General features: G+C 38.3%; 4 protein-coding genes across 4 annotated transcripts; 3 read left to right on the top strand and 1 right to left on the bottom strand.

Annotated features, from left to right (window-relative positions):
* Nucleotides 1-1,336: 1,336 nt before the first annotated feature.
* LOC113569115 (olfactory receptor 1-like) lies at nucleotides 1,337-2,296 on the top strand. Its single transcript, XM_026997221.2, has one exon. It carries the CDS (start codon nucleotides 1,337-1,339, stop codon nucleotides 2,294-2,296), a length of 960 nt encoding a protein of 319 aa, XP_026853022.2.
* Nucleotides 2,297-6,297: 4,001 nt separating this feature from the next.
* Nucleotides 6,298-7,257, top strand: LOC113568942 (olfactory receptor 2AT4-like). The gene has a single exon (XM_026997085.2). It carries the CDS (start codon nucleotides 6,298-6,300, stop codon nucleotides 7,255-7,257), a length of 960 nt encoding a protein of 319 aa, XP_026852886.2.
* Nucleotides 7,258-10,079: 2,822 nt separating this feature from the next.
* LOC118242556 (olfactory receptor 2AT4-like) lies at nucleotides 10,080-11,018 on the top strand. The gene has a single exon (XM_035534332.1). The coding sequence runs from the start codon at nucleotides 10,080-10,082 to the stop codon at nucleotides 11,016-11,018; it is 939 nt and encodes a 312-aa protein (XP_035390225.1).
* Nucleotides 11,019-14,554: 3,536 nt separating this feature from the next.
* On the bottom strand, nucleotides 14,555-16,109 carry LOC118242555. The gene is made up of 2 exons (XM_035534331.1): nucleotides 15,050-16,109; nucleotides 14,555-14,778 (listed from the first exon to the last, which is right to left on the bottom strand). Exons 1-2 carry the CDS (start codon nucleotides 16,107-16,109, stop codon nucleotides 14,555-14,557), a joined length of 1,284 nt encoding a protein of 427 aa, XP_035390224.1.
* Nucleotides 16,110-23,193: the final 7,084 nt, after the last annotated feature.

Raw genomic sequence — 23,193 nt, 5'->3', positions numbered from 1 at the left:
AGCTGGACACCTGAAAATATGCACTGAGAGGGAGACCCCTGGGTGTCCTTCTAGACTAACAATCTCCCCCATGCCAGATGAGCACTAGATGACCACAGAAGATTCGGATTTAGGGGCAAATAGCCTTAAACAAACAAAACAAAAGTACATGGTTCTCAGTGCCATAGGAACCACAACACCTTAGTGGGAAACCATGACACATGTTTTCTCTGGTACTTTCCACAGCCAAATGCAGGCTGGGTAGGTCTGATTTTAAATGCTTTACTGTCTTACTGAAAGTCTGAGGTTGATGTATTTCATTTATATTAAATATTATAGTGATTTGTTGTTTAGTATTATTAAAATGTTTTAATCTTGTTTCTTTTATATAATAGTTTTACCATGGTATTCAATTTATCTTTGTAGCACATTGAGATCTTCACCTAAATAAAAGGTGCATTGTAAATAAAATGCAATATTATTATTATTATTATTATTATTATTATTATTATTATTATTATTATTATTATTATTATTATTTTATTTTTAATAACAATAATAATTAACATTAAGGGTTAGCTTTAAAATTGTTTATAAACATGCTATTGCACCAAACCAGTCATAGAATGGCTAAATAATATAAATCCAGTTTTAATTTACTGTCTTGTTGTCAGTTCAGGAAACCACAGAATGTACCCCCAACTATGTATGATCAGTGTTTATTTTCATTCCCAGAGATATGTTTGTGTCGTGATGTGTTTCTCAGATTGAAGAAAAACAGAAGTGGCAGTCATTTTGACTGAAGAACAGCAGTTTATTTGAAGTTCCACACTATTCTCTGCTGACCTCATGAGCACAGAGTAAACACAAACATCACAACATGCATTATTATTACATCAGGTAGTAGCATGCCTCCAGTGTCTGAAAAAAAATGTTTATAAGGTGGTACTTTAGTGACTTATTTCAGTTGGGTTTTATCAGTTCCAACATTTCTATAGCTACTATTTTACATAAGGGAGGCATTTACATTTACAGTTTAACTCATTTGGCAGAGGCAAGAGAGCAATATTTGGATAGCTGCTGATAGTAAGTCTATATTATTTAATACATAGTGTGGTATTTATAAAATGTGATAGAAGTATTTCACCTGTAATTGTTTCCTATAATTATTAGGAGAAAATCCTCATTAAACTGTATTTCTACATTTTTAATCATGTAACAGATATGTTTTAAATTTGGCTTAATGATTTTAGCAGAATGTTTAATCATATCAGAATCTAACCTTCTGTTGCCTTTTTTAAACATGCAGTGAGTAGACTGGTGTTTTATTAGGTGATTTTGGAACAACAAGAAAGTCATGGACCAACATGACAATTCCACAACAATGACAGAATTCTTCCTCCTTGGATTTCCAGGAGTCCTTCCAGAATATTACGCAGCAGTTGGAACCCTTCTCCTCTTCATTTATCTCACACTTGTAGGGGGAAACATTTTCATTATTGCATTTGTGTCTTATGAAAAGAGTCTTCAAAAGCCATGCTACCTTGTCTTCTGTAATCTCGCTGTTGTTGACTTTGCTTTTGGAAGCACCACAATGCCTAAAATAATTGCAAAGTACCTGTTAAAAGATGAAACTTTGACATTTCATAGTTGCATTGCACAAATGTTTTTTGTCCATTATTTTGGCACTGTCACTTCTTTCCTTTTACTATTGATGGCAATTGATCGATTTATTGCCATATGTAACCCGCTCAGATACCCAGCTCTTGTTACAAACCATTCCATGGCAATCGCTTGTGTTTTCTTTTGGGTTTTTCCAATCTCATTTCTGACAGTGATAGTTCACCAGACCACAGCCGCATCTTATTGTGACTCCAATATAATAACACAATGCTTTTGTGACCTAGTTTCAATAACTAGATTGGCCTGTGGTGATTTAAGGAGTCTTACATTTTTTTCCTTGATTGTGGCTTTGACTGTGCTGTTGGGCCCCCTTGCTTTCATCATATTCTCCTACATAGCAATCATCTTAACTGTCTTAAAAATATCCAATGTTCAAGCAATGTACAAAACATTCTCCACGTGTAGCCCTCAGCTTCTTATCATATGCCTTTACTATCTGCCACGATGTGCTGTCTATATTACTGATGTAAAGGTTCAAATGAACATTGCTAATCGCATTATGGTGATTATGTGGTATAGTTTGTTTCCCCCTCTTGTTAATCCAATGATATTCTGCTTTCGAACTAAGGAAATTCGAGAATCTGTCATGATGAAGCTGAGAAAAATTCATAATGATCAACTAAAAGCTCCCTGAGGCTCAGCGCACTGCTCAGTCAGTACAGTATGTACACATGCTTTTTATAACAGTCTCTGTCTATCCATTATCTATTTTTGTCTAGTCAGTAGTCATAGGAATAGCATTTATTTTATTACATTTATTTATATGTTCACATATATGAATTAAAAATCCCATTACATACAAATATTTGTTTTCTCAGCTTTCTCCAGTAATTTAAACTGATTTAAATTAAATGACTAATGTGAATATAGATCAGGGCCACATGCCCTGAAGAAGTGCTAAGCAAGTGCTACATGTGCATTTTTCAAAAGTAGTTATGACTGGCTGATACAATAAAGACAATTTAAAGATTGCATTGGTTTGGAGAGTTCTCTGTCTCTCTTTTTCTATAGTGGATGTTTTCTCTGGACATCTGATTTTTTCACTACACCTAAAACAAGGATTCTGCTATATAGAGCATGCCTACAACTATTCTAAAATACTACTATTATTTCTACAAGATTATTAATGATTTCATTATATATTTACATTTCTACAGCAATCTTTCAAATTGTAGAGTAATATTTTTTTTAAATTTCAATTAATATTTATTGAACAAGGACATTCCTCAGGATTTGTATGTAACAATTTAAAAATGATCACTGAATATTGCATGAAAGTCCATGTTTGGGAACAGCCCTTCCCCCAGTATAGCTATATTGTCTGCAAATAACTAAAAGCTCCCAGTTTTGGTGCTATTAACTATTTCAATTGATACAATGGGTTTCCTCGAATCGTCCACAAATCGCCCACTGAATCAAGCAGCTTCTTAGAGACGGTTTCACACAATTGCAGGTGAAATATTTTAGATAGTAAATACTTCACTCTTGTCAGGCATTTTTCTTAACTCACTAAAAACTGCAGTTGTAAAGCCTCTCTTAACGAAAAATTTAGAGGTGACTGTTAAAGATCCTGTTCATTGAGCAAATCATTGAGAAAATTGTCTTGAAACAAAAATATGGAAGCCACTGTGGCTATGCCATACATGAGAACCAGGTACTCACAGTCACCTTCTCTGATCCTAATCAGATTGTAGGCACTCCGTAGATCTAACTTTGTGTAGTACAGCACATCTCTAAGCTGCTCTAAAGTTGCTTGGCCCAGAGGTACAGTGTGCAGGTATTTCACTAGAAGGGTAATAAGGCATAACCTCAGCCACTGTGGTTTTTTGACTAAAAGAAGATGCAGACTGAGGGAGGTATGGTGGAGTGGCCCTTGGACCAAAGGTCTCCTAAATGTATTGTTCCATCACTCCTTCCTCCAAGGACATCCTGTTATCGAGGAGCCAGATGGAGCAATCTGCACTGCAATAGCGAGGAAGCTGCGTGGCCTTCATACCTATACATACATCAGCCAAATCACAATAGGGTTCAGGAATAGATGTGGTAGAGTTGACATTGTGGTGGACCAGAGAGCCAGGGCCACAGGTCTAAGGCAAATGGGCCCGATAGAAGAAGGACAATCTGATGATCTGGTTTTCTGGCCATGAAATGAGGGGATTGGGATGTTGAATAGCAATTTACTTAGGGAAAGAGGCAAGACATGATGCGAAAACAGGCAGTAGTCAAAGGTGATACAGAGGCTGAACAAACAGGTAAGGTTTTCCAAATCGAAGTTAGGTATAGGCATGAGTCAAAACCAGAGTAACACTAAACATGCAGCAGGACTCCCGTCCTTCTTTTTGATGAAAACTAACCAGAAGTTAAGGGTGATGTAGAACGATGAATAAAACCCTGGCTTAAGGCTTCTTGCACATATGTTTCCATGGCTTTTTCTTCCTCCTGGGTAAGGGGATAGGTCCTGGCCTTTTGATATGAAGCATTTACCAAAAGCTACAATGAACAATCATAAGAACAATGAGGTGGAAGCTCAGAAGCCCTTTGTTTACTGTACACCACTTGCAGACCTTCGTATTCTGGAGGTATCCTTAATGGATTATCGATCTCTGGACTCTAAATGGAGGTGGAACAAAGTGCAACAGTAGGTCTTTGTAAGCAGTTCTGGAAACAGAAAGGCGACCAGGATAACAGCTGTTGCTCAGCACAGGGAATAACAGGGTTATGTTTTTCTAGCCAAGGCATCCCCAAGACTATAGAGTGTTGAGATTTATCTAGCACAAAAAGGCAAGTTGTCCCATGTGTAGAGCACTGGCAACAAGTTTAACTGGTAGTGTGTGGAATTTTATGTGGCCATTCCCCATCGGACCTCTGTCGAAGGCTGCGATGCCTATAGGAACATCTAAGGGTTCAACACAAATCTGGAGTACTTGTACTCCAGTGGATGAAGTGGATGAGTGGATGAAATTTCCCTCTACTCCAGAATTGATCAGGGCCGGAAACAGAGAGACATTGCTGTGACTGTATAAACAAATCTTCAAAAGGAAAGAACTAGAGACCATGCCTTCGCAATTTTTCTAGGGGTTGGCGCATAACCCATTATACAGCCAGCATTCCTGTAAGATGTTGTCTATTCAGCCCTTCCACAGTCAAAACAAAGCCCATAATGTCATCTATGTTCCTTATCTGTAGGATGAAGATGAAATGACTCACATTGCATGAGCTCAGAATTACAAGTAGTTCCTAAAGGACTTGTTGGGCATTTGCTACCTGCTGCAATGGGTTGAAACTCTCTAGCATATTCTGAAAAAGAGCAATTCCCCTGACAGAAGTTGGGTAATAGCTCCCTGTAGGCTCTGCCCTCATGAGCATGGTCAAAGACTGTACCACGTTCTGCAGTGAACTAATCATAACTGAATGTCTGAATATGTGACCACACTGCTGTCACCAATTCCAATGCTTTGTCAGTGAGGTGAGATACCATAAAGGCTATTTTGGCTTGATCATCACTGCCTGTTCAGTTCCTGAAATAAAGGGAACACTGGTGCAAAAAACCTCTGCACCTCTCGGGGTCACCGTCGGTCTTGGCTTGTTTACTGACTGGCCAACTTGGTTCCTGGAAGCAGAGGTAAGGGAATGGGTAAAACCCTCCAGTAGCAGTTGGTGTAGTACCAACAACTGACCTTGTGAAGCCTCTTGTAAATTGTCTGAATCTGCCTTCTGCATTTTAGGCGAAGTATTCAGTAACGGGTGAAGATAATAAGGACACTCGCAGATTAGGATATTGAATAGCAATTTACTTAGGAAAAGAGGCAAGATGTGATCCAAAAACAGGCAGTAGTCAGAGGTGATGCAGAGGCTGCACAAACAGGTAAGGTTTTCCAAGTCGAAGTCAGGTACAGGCATGAGTCAAAACCAGAGTAACACTAAACATGCGACCTGTAGACAGGGCAAAACCAAAGAATCTTAATCCAAAAACAGTCCAGGTAGACGACACTAAAAAGGCAATCCAAAGATAATGCTAAGCATGCATAATAAAATAACACTACTTCACACTGAGGAATGGTTACAGCTTTACTTAAAAATTAAGAGGATAATTAGAGTCAGGTGTAAGCAATATTCCAAAGAGGCCGATCTCCAGTGTTCTCCTGAGGCATGCTGAGATTTGGTATTTGGTTTGGTGTAGTAGGGCAATGTGACTCTAGAGCATATATTATTACCTCAAGCAGCAAAAGGCCTCGAGTGTTTTGGAAAAATGTTTATAAAGTAATGCAGCGATGACCTCTTTTCAGTTGGGTTCTGTCAATGTAGACTTCAGAATTTTCTTCAGAATACATTTCTGCAACTACTATTAAACATACATGGAGGCAAGAAACCATAATTATACACTGATTCATTTTAGCACTAAATACATAGTTATTGCAATGGTATTTACAAAATGTTTTGGAAAATATAACTTATTGTATCCTTACAACTGTATTATTATTCTTAAATCATGTTACAGCTTATTTTTAAATTCAGCTTTTTTAGCAGTATGTTTATTATATCAAAATACACAACCTAGACCTAACTGTTTCCTTTTTAAACTTGCAGTGAGTTGGTGAATGTTTTATTAAGTGGTTTTGGAACACTGTCAAAGTCATGGACCGACATGCCAATTCCACAACAATTACAGAATTCTTCCTCCTTGGATTTCCAGGAGTTCTTCCAGAATATTACGCAGCAGTTGGAACCCTTCTTCTCTTCATTTATCTCACACTTTCAGGGGGGAACATTTTCATTATTGCATTTGTGTCTTATGAAAAGAGCCTTCAGAAACCATGCTACCTGATCTTTTGTAATCTCGCTGCAGTAGACTTTATTTTTGGAACAGTCACAATGCCTAAAATAATTGCAAAGTACCTGTTAAAAGATGAAACTCTGTCATTCCATGCTTGCTTTGTACAAATGTTTTTTATTCATTATCTTGGGACTGTGACATCTCTCACTTTGCTATTAATGGCTGCTGATCGATTTATTAGTATATGTAACCCCCTCAGATACCCTGCGATTATTACAAATCAGTCCAGTGCAATTGCATGTGCAGTGTTCTGGGTAATTCCAGTGGTGTGGTTGCCTGTGGTAGTTCATCAGACCATAGCTGTGCCCTATTGTGACTCCAATATAATAACACAATGCTTTTGTGACCTAGCTTCAATAACTAGACTGGCCTGTGGTGATTTAAAGAGTATTACATTTTTTTCTTTTAGTATAGCTATGATTGTGCTTTTGGGACCCCTTGCTTTCATTATATTCTCCTACATAGCAATCATCTTAACTGTCTTAAAAATATCCAATGTTCAAGCAAAGTACAAAACATTCTCCACGTGTAGTCCTCAGCTTCTTATCATATGCCTTTACTATCTGCCACGATGTGCTGTCTATATTACTGATGTAAAGGTTCAAATGAACTTTGCTAATCGCATTATGGTGATTATGTGGTATAGTCTGTTTCCCCCTCTTGTTAATCCAATGATATTCTGCTTTCGAACTAGGGAAATTCGAGAATCTGTCATGATGAAGCTGAGAAAAATTCACAATGATCAACTGAAAGCTCCCTGAAGCTCAGCGCACTGCTCAGTTGATACAGTATGTACATGTTCTTTCCCCCTGACTTTATTTTATGTAAACAGACTAATATTTTCAATTTACCAATATTTATTCCATAAGCAATGTTTTACAAGTTGTGCTTTAATATTTCAAGAGTATGGATTATTTACTGAACTGTGAAACAAATACGTTTTGATTTACTATGCTGTAGCTCTTTAATTTCTATATGTTTATATTTTTCTTTTTTAACATTCTTCAAACAACATAATTCTCCTCAATTAAAATATTTCAGATTGTAGTTGTAGAACCACCAAATGACATTCTCTTCTGAATAGTTTCTCACTGGAGCCAAAAGTTCACAGTTGCCTTGGTTTACTTTTATGCTGTGTGTTGACAGCATTTATCTTCACTGCTTGCATATATACAGTCTCTATCTATCTATCTCTGGTCGTATTCTTTCTTCCGTGCACGTTTTAAATTCAGTCCCTTTTAACTACAGTCTCCCTTGCATATGTGTGTGTGTGCGTGTGTGTGAGGAAAAAAAAGACTACATGGTGAGCAAAACCTTTGCTCACTGAACAGTGGGGACACGATCACTGAATGTAACTCTTCCCTAGCATGAGAAACTTAGGTGGGTTACAATTGCATATTACATATTATTCATTTTGTTATAGAAAACAATTACAACAATGTAATTACAACAGAGTTGTACAGACATTAATGTTACCAATGACAGTAGCAAATTAGCCACATATAACCAACTTCATCATAAATTTTTAACTGACCTTCATTATATTGGTGCCACTCTTACAAATGAGGCAGGACACGGGCAAAATAAAATTTTATTTATTTAGCATGTTATTGATAAAGCAGGTTAACTACAAAATAGTGAGCAAAATCATAAAACAGGAAGATTATCAATGAGACAAGCAGGCTACTACAGGGCATCCAGATACATCAGGAAAAATGTATCCAAATTGACCACATCATCCTCCTGAAACCATGGAGGGAGATGATCCTTGTTGCTCTGGCAATGGTGGTTCCTGGGAGAGATAAATTGGATCAGAGATTCCTAAAAGAAAACTTTAATCCTACTCTGGTTCCTTAATCCTAATCTCTGTCCCAGAAAGCACAGATTGCCAACTTGCAATATGAATTTGTGGATGTGATTTTGCCTCCGCCTGGTCGCACAAACCTCAAGGCCACACATTGTAGGGTCCAATTGAGGTGTTAGTGGACCCTCTCTGTCTAGTCATTTCACTGATTTGATGCCTCCAGCAGCCAGTAAAAGGCCACACAAAACTGGTTGACAAACCTCAGACTGACACCTTGTCCATGGGTAGCCCATGCACACAAACTACATGCCTGGTGTGCATTCCAGATGGCAGTTTCAATCTCCACTGAAATGGAAAAGTGGATTTGGTGTTTGACTCCTTGCAGACATTGTCTCCATTCCTCCATGGCCATCTTGAATACCAAAAGTTCCCAATCCCCATTATTGTAATTACATTACATGCTGGTGAGGAAATGCAAAAAAGAAGGCACACGGGAGCAGCCTACAACTGGGGCCTATGAGAAAGTATTGTGCCTATGATAACATTGCAGGCATTAACCTCTCAATTTATCTTTCTGAATAAGGAATCATCCAATCTTACTAAGGTTAAATATGGTGTCCCACAAAGGTTAGTGCTTGGCCTTCCATTGTCTTCCTCTACATACTATCGCTCGGTACCATAATCTGCAAGTATGGCATCAGCTTTCATTCCTATGTTGATGATATCCAGCTTTATTATCAGATAAACCAAATGACCCTTCCAATCTTAACAAAATAGAAGAATGTGTAAAGGGAGTTAAATGTTGGATGGCAAGAAATGGCAAGTAAAAATCTTTGATTCCAATATCTCATTTGATGCACACATATGTAATGTCATCAGAAGTTTTTTCCACCTACGCGATATTGCCAGACGATGAATGATATTATCCCTTAAAGATACTCATCCATGCTTTCATAACCTCTCGGCTGGACTACCGCAGTGCTCTTCTAGATGACTGTTCCAGTAAATCACTAAATAAGCTCCGGTTGGTCCAGAATGCAGCATCCAGAGTTCTCGATCAAACCAAAACATTTGAGCACTTTGCTCCCATTCTCTCTGCTCTGCAATGGCTACCAGTTAAATTCCGTATTGATTTCATATCGTGTGTTATTATTATTATTATTATTATAAAGTTTACTGTTATTAATATTATTTAATATTTTCATTGCCATTGAAGAGGGTACGTTTAAAACATCTCTATTTGTAATAGTCCATTTAAAGTCATGTGTGGTGCTATGTAACATGTATATATAAAGGCAGAAATTATATTTAGATTTTTACTCTGGCAGTGTCCTGAGAAATTAGGCCTACACGCATCCAGCATAATAAAGTCTAGCTCAGCTCCCACTTGTGTTGATTTAGCATCCCATCTGGAAGTTAAACAGTTTAGTTGCACTAAGTATTAAATGCTGCTAAACCACAGCCAAGCTATTGAAAGAGCGGTAGCACCCAAATGTTTACAAAAACAATATCTAATATCAAATCTTTTAATGTTCCTCCAAAAAACATGTTTTAAAGCTGCAGCCTGGCTTACCCCCTACCATGTAGGTGCAGGGCTAACACTACCAGAGCACAGAGCATAATTTAAACAAGGTATGTTTCAGTATCTCACAAATCGTGGTTATATTGTACTGTAAATGAGGACAGTATTTCACTTAATTCACTATTTATCGAAAATAAGATATTTTGTGTATATTCTATGTAGATGTGTAAAATGCATGTTGCTCCTTTTTTTGTGAGATGAACAGCACAATCAACATCCATGAGTTTGTCCTCCAAGGCTTTCCAGGACTCTCTGTTCAGTATTATTCACTGGTAGCAGTTTGTTTTTTCATTACATATCTGATACTGGCAGCTGGGAATGTTTTCATTATTGTATTTGTAGCATGTGAAAGAAGTCTTCAAAAGGCAACGTACATTATCTTCTGTAATCTTGCAGCAGTAGATTTAGGATTTGGGACTACAATTCTTCCAAGAATTATTTCTAAGTACTGGTTGTCAAATAATATCACGCCATTTAAAGTTTGTTTTACACAAATGTATTTAGTCCATTATCTAGGAGCTTGCAGTTCATTTTTTATGGCATTAATGGCCCTTGACAGATTGATTGCTATATGCAAACCACTCAGATACACAGCACTAATTAATAACTCCACTATTGCCATACTTTGCTTACTGGTTTGGATAGCTAACCTCATTCAGCTAAGTGTAATTGTTGGCCAGGCCCTTAGTGTGATTTATTGTGGACCAAACATTATAGCTCAGTGCTACTGTGATCATTTCTCAATAATCAGACTGGCTTGTGCAGACACAACAACCATAAAAACCATTTCTACTTCAGTTGCTATGACAGTACTATGGGGTCCTTTATTTTTTATTATGTATTCATATGTGGCAATTATTATTTCAGTGATGAAAATCCCAAGTAAAGAGGGAAGACACAAAGTCTTTCTAACATGTACTCCTCAGTTGTTCATAATTTGCCTGTACTATCTACCTAGAAGCTTTGCATATTTGGCATATATTATCGGCTTTGATTTTGGAACAGACATCCGCAGTATGATGACAATGATATACAGTCTGTTCCCTGCTCTTATCAATCCATTCATATACTGCTTTAAGACAAAAGATATTAAAGACACACTAATAAAAAAATTAAGAAAAGACAGCTGTGAGTAGATGGGCCTGTTACATAAACACAGGGAATATTGTCTTAAAGTAGCATGTTTTTCTGGTTGCTTGTTTAATAGTTTGAGGGCACATAATCACTGATCAGTAACATGTGAATAGTAAATCTGTAAATTTGTACATGCTATTTTATATTGGGTGAGAGATATATTCATTTAATAAACAGTATTTGAGTGATATAAATTAATGATCAATCATTTTTAATATTAAGGACTGAAGCCATGTTGAACCCTACAGTAACATAAAAATGATATGTACTTTCTACAGGAACAAATAGAAAGTATATGTTTAGTAGGGCTATACCAGTGTCCCAGTGCTTGTTTTCAACACATTTGTACATTTTGGCCTAACTATTATTGAAGCCATACGTGTTGTAAAAAATCATGACCTGCAGACAATACTGCAAATCTGTTAACTGTTCATCTGTTCCTGTGCTCACTCTCTCTCTCTCTTTATCCCTCTCTCTGTCTGTCTCTCTCATGTGTTTTTTTGTTTGTTTGATTGATTGATTGATTGATGGAGCAGGATAATTTGTAGTAAATGATCAGTTATATCTTACATCTTTAAATTTGCTATTTCAAACTATATATGTGAGTGCTATATTAATTTCTTTTTTTTCACGTTAAAATCTTATTGTTTAATACCATTGATGTCATATTGTAAAGAGGCATAAAAGTGTAAAAGTAAGTAAATTGGTATTCTAAGTTTGGAAATGGGTGCAAGTTCCTTTTAAATTAGTAACTAACTATAAAGAAAGTTATTTTTAAATTAGTAGCTAACTATAAAGAAAGCTACTTTTGTTGCTAATTCATACTTCGTGTTTTAAGTGTTTTTCTATTGGATATTTGCAGAAAATATTTTATTAATCTAGACAAACGTTTTGGCTCTGAAGTTATTAAAACTTATGTCAAATGTGTCCTGAACAAATCATTTTTTAGACAACACATTTTTAAACACTATCACTTAACTATATTTTTAATTATTACATTCAAATAACATTAGAATTAACTTGGGCCATTGGCCAGTGGGTCATGATCTGAAAATGTCACATCTTTCTGGCAAGCAAAACAAACCTTTCACCATATATATACATTTACATTTTTGTAATGTTTACAACTTTTAGATTCATCTTTTGAAGATAATTGATACGCGTACAGCAGTCAGTCGATGCCCTTGTCCAGATCAACTTACAGAAGTGCTTTGTAGTTGCTGTTAAATATATTTCCTCCTTTGAGGATAGATAGGTCAATGTTAAGAATACTAACAGATTAACGCCCTGGCTAAAGTGGAAGACAGTAAAGGGGTGTTTGTAAAAGCTTAGTGACTCAGTGAACAGATACATCTTCAGCCTTCATTTAAACACAGCCTGTAACTCAGCTGTATGGAAAGCCAGTAAAAGTTAATTCCACCACCTGGTGGCCAAGATAGAGAAGACTCATGATGTACATCTTCTTTGAGTTTTGAGGGATGATGGCTGCACTACTAGAGACTCAAAGGCAGAGTGGAGCAGAACTATTCATTAGTACTTTTAGGTATGTGGCAGCTGGTCCAGTTATGGCTTTATAAGTGAGCAGTGTTTTAAATCTGAACCATTACAGGGAAGCAGTAGAGGGAATGAAGCATTTAACATTGTTAGATTTTTTTTTTCTCTGTATGGTTTTTTGGGGGTTTTTTTTGTATAAAAGCAAAGAATTCTGCATCACAGTTGCAAACTCCAGAGAGATTAAGTTGTATCTTGCATCTAAAGGGGGAAACTCCATATAGGACAACTCCTCAAAGCCATAGCTATGCTCTTCACAGTTAACTCCTGTAACACCTGAGGAAGAACAGGGTGTTCAGTGCATGGTCAGTGTAACTGCTTGGCTGCAACAGTGCCAGATATGAAAATTAATCGTCTATGAATTGTCTGTGAATTGTCTATGTAAAACTACATTGGTATATCTTACCAAATGGACAATGACAAGTGTATCCAGTTAAGAAGTTTGAGCAGTTGCCTACATGACAAGGAGATGACGCACAATGATCTATGATGAAGTCACAAAATCTTCCTAAAAAATTCAAAGAGACAATTAAATAACCTGTGACGCCTTTATGCTTTAAAAAACAACAACTTTTGACTAAAAAAAGCCAGACACAGACTGACTTACCTTCATAACCAGGTCTGCAGTCACAGAAGAATCCTCCTTGAATGTTCCAGCATGTCCCACCATTGGAACACAGCCTGTAACTCAGCTGTATGGAAAGCCAGTAAAAGTTAATTCCACCACCTGGTGGCCAAGATAGAGAAGACTCATGATGTACATCTTCTTTGAGTTTTGAGGGATGATGGCTGCACTACTAGAGACTCAAAGGCAGAGTGGAGCAGAACTATTCATTAGTACTTTTAGGTATGTGGCAGCTGGTCCAGTTATGGCTTTATAAGTGAGCAGTGTTTTAAATCTGAACCATTACAGGGAAGCAGTAGAGGGAATGAAGCATTTAACATTGTTAGATTTTTTTTTTCTCTGTATGGTTTTTTGGGGGTTTTTTTTGTACATTGTAAGGGTCATTTTACATAATTACACCATATAAAAATTAAGGCTGAGCATCAAGCAGCTACTTCCTGTACAATATTACCTTGACAGTTCAAACTATTTAAAAAAAATAATAAAATTTGTAAAAGATTAAAAATAAATATAAAACAACAGCATTTCAACATCCTCCAAAGGCACATATGTTTTTAGAGCACTGCCAGCAGATGGCACTACACCACCAGTAATGAGCATCAAAATATCTTTGACCTGCTCAGACTTCTCCAAATGACAAGAACTTGCACAATGAGAATCCTGAAGAAAATTTTCACACAATCTGACCAATACTATTCACCTTTTAAGTCTCTCATAATTTTAACTCCAAAATAGGTCATATAGAGATTTTATTTACAGGAAATTCTTAACGATTTATTTTCTAAAAACTCTATGCCTATATAGCACCTAGGCATATTTTTGGCTCTAAAGTTATTAAAATGTAAAGGAAATAAGTCATGAACAGGAGATTCTCTTCTAGACACTGAAAACATATTTTAAAGATTATAGATTAAAATTAACTTGTACTATAATGACTTTATAAAAATGGGTCATTATCTGAAAAGCTCACATGCTTATGGCAAATAAGTCAAATCATTCAGCATATATACAACTATAGTTTTGCAGAATGCATAACTTTTGATGAATCCTGTGACAATTCTTTCGACGCCAAACGTACTTTCAGAGCACTGCCAGCAGATAGCACTACACCACCAGCAATGAACATCAAAATATGTGATCTGCTCAGATTTCTCCAAAGGACCAAAACTGCCATGATGAGAATTTAGTGGAAAATGTTGACACAACCTTGACAAACACAATTAACCTTTTAGAGTCTCTCATGTAATCTTCCTTTAACTCCAAATTAGAGAGTGTAAAATGTTTGTTTAACCTTTATTAGAAACTCTATGCATGCAAATCTTCATAATCTGATATAACCACATAATTGTACTAAATACATTTTCAAATAATCTGTTCTTCATCACTGTGAGTGTTGCAGTCACAATCTGGAATGACAGTTAGGTTTGCTATGTCCTCAAAAACATCTGAGTAGGTATTAAAGCCGACCCCTAAATTAAGGAGGCCCCTCCCCTGCTGGATAGATCCAGGGGATGTTGTATTTGAAGGGGTCTCGATGTCTCTAAAAGGTGATGGGATGGCCAGTACGAGCTGTCCTCTGGACCAGTCTACAACACAGGAAGCAAGTGAGGAGAGGTGAGGTGCACTGGATCAAAGATCAGATCAAATTCAGAGACTGAACTGTAGCCTTTCTTTATGAGCTGCTGAGTTGATATTGATAGGTAAAGCCTGTTGGCTAACAATATTACACAATTAATTAACAAAGACAAAAAAGCTAATCTAAACATTAATGGGACTGATATATTTTTCCATAAGTATCGATCCCCCTTCTTACAGTGCTCATCTTTTTCACATTATAACACGTGAAAGTCACCCTACCTTCAGTCTCAGGGCCACGCCTGTTGTCCTGTGCACTGATCAAGTGGAGTTCATTCTCGCACTCATACTCAGAGCATGTGAAAGAGCTGTGACTCTCTGATGAGTTCTCCGCCATCCTGGCAGAGCTGAAGGCTCTGGGTAAATTAGTGGGCAGTCCAGTGCATGCCTGGGAAGGACAGGAGGCCTGATCTAGCAGGCTGCTCAGCCTCTTAACCTCATCTTCCGAGAGAAAACGAGGGTCCTCGGCTAGCTCAGGAAGTTTTTTCTTGTAGAGGAGATGGAGTCGATGGTCCCTGCACCGACGGTCCACATTACAACCAACACTTCTCTTAAGATGAGATTTATAATGTCTTACATCAGAGGATTCAAGGCCAGTAGTGTTCACCTTTTGTGAAGCTTTTCCTTTCCCCCATGATGGTAAATTATTAGAGTTATTGCAATGACCATCTATGTCTTTTTGCAGGAGCTCTATGTTAGAGCAGCAGGTTGTGTATGTACTATCAATCTCATAGTACTCCAGCTCGCTTCTTCTAAACCCTGTTCGATGGCTATGATTATAATTCTCAACTCTTCGCAACAGTTCCCCTGCCACTATCAGATCTGGCTGCTTGCTGCTCTCACTGCTAATGTCCTGATGACTACGGTCACCATGGTCCAGACTGAAAACCACATTGTCCGTGCCAAGCTGTTTGGTGGGTGGTGTACGGCAGGCGTGGCTTCCGTGTTTCCCTTGTCTCTTCAGGACAAAGCAAAGAATCAAGATTAGCACGATGAAGGTTACAGGAAGTACAAGAGCAACGATCCACAGGGGCGAACTTTTTGAAGTTTGAACACAAGCATCTCGGTGCTCAGTGGCAGGCGAGCATTCTCCACACGATGCAGCAGAGACGTTATTGACACAAATGCACCAGCTGTCTTCAGAAGGTGTCAAAATACAGTCACCGCCACCTATACAAGATGGAGCAAGGCAGGTTTCCTTAACGCAAGGGGTTAGGACACAGTGGTCTGCAGTCTGACATTCATTTTTGAAAAGAGAAGCACTGGGCTTCGCGTCCACCATCTCACTGTGTCAGACATGTAAGACATGTCCATTAAGTTTGATGTGCTCCACACACCCTACAAATCCTGAAAAACAAAGATGCATGCAGAAGGCATGGTTATAAACAGGCTTGCAATTACAAACCTAACCCCACCAACTGGCCAACTGGATATTCTCAGAATCCACAAAGTAAGGCAGATCCCAATGTGATCATCTCTACTGTGAAGACAGCCTGGCTGATGATGGCGTGAGTGATGTTCACAAAGGGGAGCTCATCCAGAAGCACACTGGCACCTTGTCTGTGTCTGCGCAGAAGGAGGATATGCCACCGACCGTCTGACACGCTTTATCCACAGCAAGTTCCCACTGCTTCCCAGATGTGACATTCATGAACACATAGCGAGGTTGCCCATCAGATATCTGAGAAGGGAAAACCCCAAACAGCATTCAAAGTAAAATCATGTTCAGAGCTTTACATGTTACAGTCCTACCGAAATTTTTTTTAAAAAGTTTATTTGCCCTAGAAGTACAACTATAGCCAAGGCAATTTGCTTACCTTAAGTTTTAGTTGTAGTGTCCTGCCCCAACAAAAAATGAAAACACAGGTTTTTTTTATTGTCCTGAATTTGACTTCAAAACTGACAAACCCTTAAATGACTCCATTTTTTCCATCCAGAAAGAACTGAAGCAGCTGGTTTCTGATATAGCTTTCCTTGACAAAAAACTCAACATAGGCCCCTTCACTAAGAAATAATGCATGATCCTCAGCGATATCTATTAGATACACAGACACATATCTGTTAATTCACATACAAGGATTGCATGTTACAGTTGATTATATGTTCACATCATATTAAATTAACACACAAAACATGTTAAGGGGTTTATTTTTTTTATACAAAGAAATGATTGGAACATCTTTTTATACTATATTAAAATAAACAGAGGAGAAAAAACAGTTGGCATTACAACTAGCACATTTGGTTCCTCTGAAATTCTTGGCACACTGGCAATAGTGATAGGACCAGAGATCTTGCCAAACCCCTCCATTCAGACATTTATTGGTTCTACAAGGAGCAGCATCTACCCATGGACATCTATAAAATGCAGAAAAGGGGTATCACATAAAAATAATAAGACTAAGGCCAATTTTTTTAATATATATCTAATATACTTGCTTCATTTTTGGTGGTGTCTGATTTTGATTTACATTATGTCTGACAGATGTACATCTGAAGTGTACATTAAGTGCTTCCATAATTCACATTTTCGGGACATCTCTGTGCCTTGGTGTCTCAGTGGGCCAGTGGGCGGTAACAGGCACCAGGGTCAGGAGGTGACCAGATTCTTTGAGCTGAGGCTTTCGGAATCTAATCAAATGCACTCCCTATCCATCCCTCTCGATCTATCCCTCTTTTTTCTCCTCCTCCTCTCTCCCCTACTTCGTAAGCTTCATCACACTCCCATGTTGTTACACTGACTGTATTAGACAAGCAGCCTCATCTTTCATCTCTTAATGGAAAAAAATGATCTGAAGATTCTCCAAATTAATATTTAGAATCTGAGAATCAACAGTCTCCTTACTCTGCATTGCCAAATTTCTTACAGTCTTCAGCTGGCTTCTAAATTTTCTAAAAGGCACTGCAGTCTGTCACTTTACTTTATTTTACTGTCTGAAATTTTTAACAGGGCTTTAACATACACTTTTAATTCAGGTCATTCATTATAATCAAATCCTACCTGTCAAGTATATTGCTAGATGCCAGGGCTTTTGAAGCATCAAGCTGGACATCGTTTACTTTCATATTTCTCACACATCCAACAAAGTCATGAGTCATGACTTGAGATGGCCTCAGTAAAACTACATCCATAGACTTCACGCCTCCCAGTGTAAGGTTATTAGTCCTAACATCCAGAGTCCTACATGCAAAAATGTCAAAGTTTCATAGGTTTAGTCAGTTGTATTAGGTTGAACAGTGAGACAGAAAATTGTTAGGAAAATGAATGAATTAAGACTATATAAGCATCATAAACAACTAATACCAAGTAAATTTTAAATGATATTTGATCTTGGGTGTAATATGTGATCCCACCTCTGGCTTCCTATGCCTTCATTGTGTGCCAAACAAAAGTTTTTGGTCTCATCAGCTGAGCAGCTGTCTACCTCTAGAGCAGCAATCTGCAAAACATGCAAACACTTAAGAGGAGCAAAATTATCTATGGCATAGACCAGAAGTCTCTGACTTTGTTACGGTTTGGGAACAAGTAATGCTTGGTCAGACGCAAGCCCTTATAAAGATAAGGTTGGAGACGTCTAGTTAAATGGTGCAGACTTTAATGACAGAAATAAATGCAATAAATATTTGGCATGAGGATGAATGACCTACATTTCCAGTTCTCCTAATGGTAATATTATGAAAGCTCCCATCAGCCACTGGTTTTCCTGTCTCAAGCCTTGTTACCCCTGACCCAAGGTCATAGGAGAGGCGAAGTCTTCCATCCACAATCTCAAGTGCAAGGAACTCTGAAGTTGATGGGTCTCCCGGGTTGTATAAAAGCAAAGAATTCTGCATCACAGTTGCAAACTCCAGAGAGATTAAGTTGTATCTTGCATCTAAAGGGGGAAACTCCATATAGGACAACTCCTCAAAGCCATAGCTATGCTCTTCACAGTTAACTCCTGTAACACCTGAGGAAGAACAGGGTGTTCAGTGCATGGTCAGTGTAACTGCTTGGCTGCAACAGTGCCAGATATGAAAATTAATCGTCTATGAATTGTCTGTGAATTGTCTATGTAAAACTACATTGGTATATCTTACCAAATGGACAATGACAAGTGTATCCAGTTAAGAAGTTTGAGCAGTTGCCTACATGACAAGGAGATGACGCACAATGATCTATGATGAAGTCACAAAATCTTCCTAAAAAATTCAAAGAGACAATTAAATAACCTGTGACGCCTTTATGCTTTAAAAAACAACAACTTTTGACTAAAAAAAGCCAGACACAGACTGACTTACCTTCATAACCAGGTCTGCAGTCACAGAAGAATCCTCCTTGAATGTTCCAGCATGTCCCACCATTGGAACACACTACTGTCTGACACTCGTTATCAACAGTGGAGCAACGAAGCCCTGAGAAACCCTCCGTACAACGGCAGAAAAATCCTCCAGGGCTGTTATAGCAGGTTCCCCCATTTTCACAAGGGTTCTCTGTACATTCATCTATGTCAGACTCACACTTAGTTCCAGTGAATCCGATCAGGCAGGTACAGTTATACACTTCAGCATAATGCGGGGAGACGAATATAAGACGCGAGCTCTCCAACACAGTGACATCCTGATTGATGTGGATGTTTTTGCTGCAAGTAGCACCATTTTTGCAGGGTTTGAGTGAGCAAGGGTCACTGGTGATGTGAGAGATGCTAACATTGCTCTGTGCTTCAAGTAATTTCTTATGCATGCTCGAGATGACACTCGCCATTTCTCCAGTCAGGTATAGTCCATTGTAACTTTTCACTGCTGCTAGAAGAAGCATTTCATCTCCTTGTAACCTCATTCCAAATACGTGAGTTTTAGATGCTTGTAGATTAAAGAGGATATCAAGTGCTTTGACAAACTTCAGATACTTCAATGACAAAAAGTCCTCAGGAGTTGACACAGGCACATAGAACAAGACACAGTTGTCCAATGACAAATTAGTGAAGCCTTTGTAATTCACATAGATGCTGTTGTTTACTGGTGGATGGAATTGGTCACTTGTTTCTACAGTGATATTGTATGTTGCCTCGCCTTGAAATGGATAGGACCACAGGTCACACATACCAAAGGAAAAACTAAACATTCTCACAGATCCGCTTATGAGACTGCAATTGAACACATTCGATTCATCCAGATCGTCTGGTCTCACATTACCAATCAGCCCTCCATTGAAGGAATTGCCATAATACTTGACCAAAATATTGATGTTTCTTTGTACTGGTGGATTGTCATTTTCATCTAAAACTTTAACATGAAACACAGTTGTGGAGGACAAGGGAGGCTCACCAGCATCTTGGATTACCACATGTACATAGAAAAGAGGGTTGCGTTCACGATCAAGTGGTCTTGAAGTGAAGAGAACCCCATCAGATGTGAGGGTAAAACTGTTTCCCGTGGCAGGCCTCATTAGCCAGTAGGTGAATGGGCCTTGGTTTGGAGGGAGATCATCATCTGTGGCTGTCAGTGTGGCCACTAATGTGCCATGAGGCTGGTTTTCCCTAACATAGCCCTCTGTGGATGTAAGCTTAGGGGCATTATCATTTATGTCAATGATGGTAATAGCTATAATGGTACTGCCTGTTACAGGAGGAGAGCCTTCATCAGTGGCAGTGACTGTGAGGTTATAAAGAGACCATAGCTCTCTGTCCAGCTGATGGTTTACTCTAATAGTCCCACTGATAGGATCAATAGTGAATGACTCATTTTCATTTCCACCTTCAATGTCATAGGAGAACCTGCTCCATTTTAATACTACATCCTGGTCCAAAGCACTCACTTTGAATACAGAGGTCCCAACTGAGGTATCTTCGCGTACAGCTGCTGTGTAGAAAACAGATCCAAATTCTGGAGGATCATTTTTATCGATTACATGTATGTGAACAAGAGCTTCATCAGCATTGAAGCCAGTAATGCTTCCTCTGTTTGTGGCAAGAATGTGGAGCACTGCATGATTCTGCCCCTGATTTTTCAAATCCTTGGAAGTATATATTTTCCCACTGCTTTCATCAACTACAAAGCCTGCCTTTTTACCTTGACCAAAAATTAAGTAAAGAATCTGGCCATTACACCCAAGATCATGGTCTATAGCCACAACCTGTCCAATCTCAGTTTGTAGAGGTACAGTCTCAAGCACAGAAAAGTTATAAAGATGTCTCTGAAAAGAAGGTATGTATTCGTTGACATCTGTAACTTGAATGTGAACATGTGCTATGTCATATAAATACTGATTATCTGGATTAGAGGCCTTGACAGTAAATTCAAAACTCTGCTGTTGCTCAAAATCAAATATTTCCAGAGTGGTAATGGTGCCATTTCTGGAATCCAAAGAGAAGGACTCTGTATGTCCAGACAGTAGCTGATATGTTATCTGAGCATGACTTCCAGAGTCCTCATCAGTGGCTCTTATCTGAATTACTGTTGATCCAATCACAGAGTTTTCAAAAATAAAGCCCAGGTATTCAGTGGATGTAAAGACTGGTGGGTTATCATTGACATCTGTAATGTTTATTGTGACTATGATTTTCCCAGTTTTAGAATACCAACCTCCATCCTTAGCAATGATAAGAAATTGATCATTTGCAACCTTCTCGAAGTCAAGGGGATTGACTATCTTGATTAATCCTGACAAAAGCCCTATGGAAAACAATCCATTCCCATTTCCATTTTCAAAAGAGTATGAAACTAATCCATTTACACCATCGTCTTCATCTCTGGCTTGAACTTTCCCAATGACTGAGCCCAGCGGTAGATCTTCAGGGACTGAGAATGTAACATGATTTTCTGAAAAATGTGGGGTAAATCAATTTTCCAGTGTTACTTCAAAATAAATGTCAGTCTGGGATGAAAGAGGAGGTATGCCTTTGTCTTTTGCTGTAACTATAAGACTTAAGCTACTGTTGAAACTTTGCCTCAAAGTTCTGTTTAACCACACCCTCCCACTGTGGGTTTCTATCCCAAAGTAACGTGATGCATTTCCTCCACTGATGAAGTATTCAACATTGTTAGTCTTTGCTGGAAAATCTTCATCTACTGCTGTTAATGTGAGAAGCTCTATTCCTACAGGCAAGGTAAAAGGGACTGACAAAAGAGTCCTGAAGGGTAAAAAAGTGGGTGGAAAATGATTGTACAGAACAAACATCACTATGACATTGACTGAGCTGTTGAAAGGGGGAGTGCCACAGTCAACTGCTACAACAGTGATATTAAAGATCTGAGTTTCAGACTCATAGAGAGTGATTGGCTGTTTTGTTGAAATGTCTCCAGTTGATGCATTTACAATGAACTTCTCACTTGATGGGTCTATGAAGTAGAGGATTTGTGCATTTTGTCCAAGATCCCTGTCCATGGCTTGAACTTGTAAGAGGAAAATTTCCTGAACTTTTGTCTCTGGGCTGATCACAGAGTATGTTGTCTGAGAAAAAACTGGTCTGTTGTCATTGATATCTGTAATGTCTATGGTGACATCTGTGCTGATGCTCCAAGATGAACCATTAGCATTTACGCTGATAATATAATGTTCTTGCTGCTCTCTATCCAATGCACCCATCAATATTATATATCCACTATTTTTATCAATATTCAAAGGAATATCAATATTAAAAGGAATCGACTCATTTTGGTGCAGAATGTTATATGAAATGATCGCATTATTACCAATGTCTTCATCCAAAGCAGTAATCTGAAGGACCGAAAAGCCAACAGGTGCATCCTCTGGAATTCTTGTGAAGAAAATCTGTGAGAAGTGTGGTACATGGTCATTTGTGTCCAAAACAATTACACTGACCACTGCGGTGGAAGTATGGCCACTGTCATCTGTATCTGTGGCTTTAATAGTAAGCCTGTACTCTGGTATGTCCTCTCTGTCTAAGCTCTTTGTTGTTGTAAGAGTGCCATGAGTTTTGTCAGTTATAAATGTACCATCAATGTTCCCAGACAAAATGATGTATTGTACTTGTCCGTATAATGCAGAGTCAGCATCTGTATCTAACACGTCACAGACCCAGCTTGCAGGAATGTTCTCAGACACCTCGCACCTATACTCCTCTTGAGTGAATACAGGTGGGTTATCATTCACTTCACTGATATTCAAATAAATTTCCACATAATTGGAAAAAGGTGGGAGACCTGAGTCTCTAGCCTCAACTACAATATGGAACTCTGTGTTGGTCTCAAAATCCAAAGATCCTTTCACATTCATGTCACCAGTCCTTGGATGCAGCTCAAATACTTCTCCAGTGTCTTCAGATGCCAGATAGAAAAACACAGGTCTGGTTCTGTATGTCTCTGCTGAAGCTACAGCAACCAGAGTCCCAGGCTGTGTATCCTCATAGAGTGAATACTTATGT

The sequence above is a fragment of the Electrophorus electricus genome, chromosome 15, assembly GCF_013358815.1.
Source record: "Electrophorus electricus isolate fEleEle1 chromosome 15, fEleEle1.pri, whole genome shotgun sequence".
Taxonomy (NCBI): Eukaryota; Metazoa; Chordata; class Actinopteri; order Gymnotiformes; family Gymnotidae; genus Electrophorus; species Electrophorus electricus.
This window is presented reverse-complemented; position numbering and strand designations above follow the sequence as displayed.